The sequence below is a fragment of the Anneissia japonica genome, unplaced genomic scaffold, assembly GCF_011630105.1.
Source record: "Anneissia japonica isolate Jap-2015-1 unplaced genomic scaffold, ASM1163010v1 scaffold718_len1063573_cov188, whole genome shotgun sequence".
NCBI classification, from domain to species: Eukaryota; Metazoa; Echinodermata; class Crinoidea; order Comatulida; family Comatulidae; genus Anneissia; species Anneissia japonica.
Genome location: NW_022727435.1, coordinates 206,563 through 208,049, shown reverse-complemented (window position 1 = coordinate 208,049; position 1,487 = coordinate 206,563). Strand labels below are relative to the sequence as shown.

Below are 1,487 nucleotides of genomic sequence, written 5' to 3'. Positions count from 1 at the left end.
TTAAATCAATTAATCAAGCAATCAGTCACTCACCCATCCACGTACCTAAACAACCACTCATTCACTTAATCAATCAATCAATCAATCAATCCGATCAATTTTCAATCATGGTCATTATTACACCCAGGACATTGCATTTAGGACCTTCATATATTTATTTATTTCATTAAATAATGTATGCATGTTTGTGCTGTCTTCCATTTCCCTTCTCTCACGAGACATAGAACTTCTCATCGCTCTACAGATACGTTCAGAATCTGACGCTTGACGCTTGATCTTGATTTACTAATTCTGGCAACACCAACACACATAGTTTGAATTCTGGCAACAGAATTAGGCTCGATCACCAATTCGCCATCATATTTTCGCTGAACACGGAGACGAAGGATGGAACTATAGTTTAGGCATTGAAAGCCGTGGTTCTAGTATTAGTAATAAAATGCTAAAATCTGGCGTTGTTAGTGGCAGAACTGGATGAAAAATCATTGTAAGATATTGTTAGTAGTGCACAGTAGGCGAAAATACTATTTTTGAAGATAGAAGTGTTACAGTACTAAAGTGCATTAGCGCCGCCTAGGCTAGTAGGCCTAGTAGTAATAGCCGTCTCTAGTCATAAGCTCCTCTAGTCTAGGCCTAGGTATACCTTAGGCTAGGGTAGGCCTACCGGCCTCTATGGCCTACCCCTAGCTAGGCTTAGCTTACTTTCGTATCAACGTCTCCCAAGCAATCTCTTCTGAATTGATCAAATGTTCCTTCTGATTTCAATTGCTGGAGCACATCATTTACTAGTATAGGGTCCGCAACATCTGGTGCAGCGTCCATTATTAATAATATTATCAATAATTACACCTCCCGAAACCAAATTACTCCAAGCAATCCCTCATCTTTCAAACATCTCTCCAAAACCAAAACCAAATCAAAATTCCGTACCGTACGTCTCCTCCAAACTCAGCAGTCAAGCGCCCTCTGTTGTCCTGCATACATAAAGTTTTCCCTTCCCCGTCAAAGATGTCCCCTTATACTGGTTAATATTAATTAGCCGATACTGTATATTTCCCCGCATTCCATGGAAAGATAATCTCCTTAATATGGATGTCCTCTCAACAGAGGGGTTTTATTGTAGGTGCAATTCTGTGCAATCTTAAGTCGTCGGGTCGATCCGATTTCCATTGAAAGGCCATGTTTCAAGAAGGAGCAGCTTAGCTCAGTCGGCTGATCTGGTGGTAGAAATTATGTGTGCGCTGAACCGTGGAGTTATCTAGGCTCCGGTTCATTTCCAATCGCCGCCTCTCCTTGTGTTCCAGTTGGAGGGCTGAAATACAAGTTACAATAGCCGTCTTTCGGATGATACGTTTTAGCCATTGGTCCCGTGCACGTCAAAGAACACAGTAGGACTACACTCTTTTCATAGCCTGGGTGGGTGCAGTAGGAAATTAGCGGGAAAAAAGTAAAGGAAAATTTATTTTTGGTTTTTCTGAATTAGTATA

At 41.2% G+C, this 1,487-nt stretch overlaps 1 protein-coding gene across 2 annotated transcripts in view; it reads right to left on the bottom strand.

Moving 5' to 3' along the window:
* LOC117113714 (biorientation of chromosomes in cell division protein 1-like 1) overlaps positions 1-960 on the bottom strand; it is a 16,417-nt gene extending 15,457 nt beyond the window's left edge. The window contains exon 1 of one of the 2 annotated variants that reach the window (XM_033257138.1): positions 703-960. In XM_033257138.1, the coding sequence (XP_033113029.1) occupies positions 703-822 (120 nt within the window). In that variant the 5' untranslated portion in view covers positions 823-960. The remainder of the gene's footprint in view (positions 1-702) is intronic. The other variant, XM_033257137.1, reaches the window with a different exon arrangement.
* Positions 961-1,487: the final 527 nt, after the last annotated feature.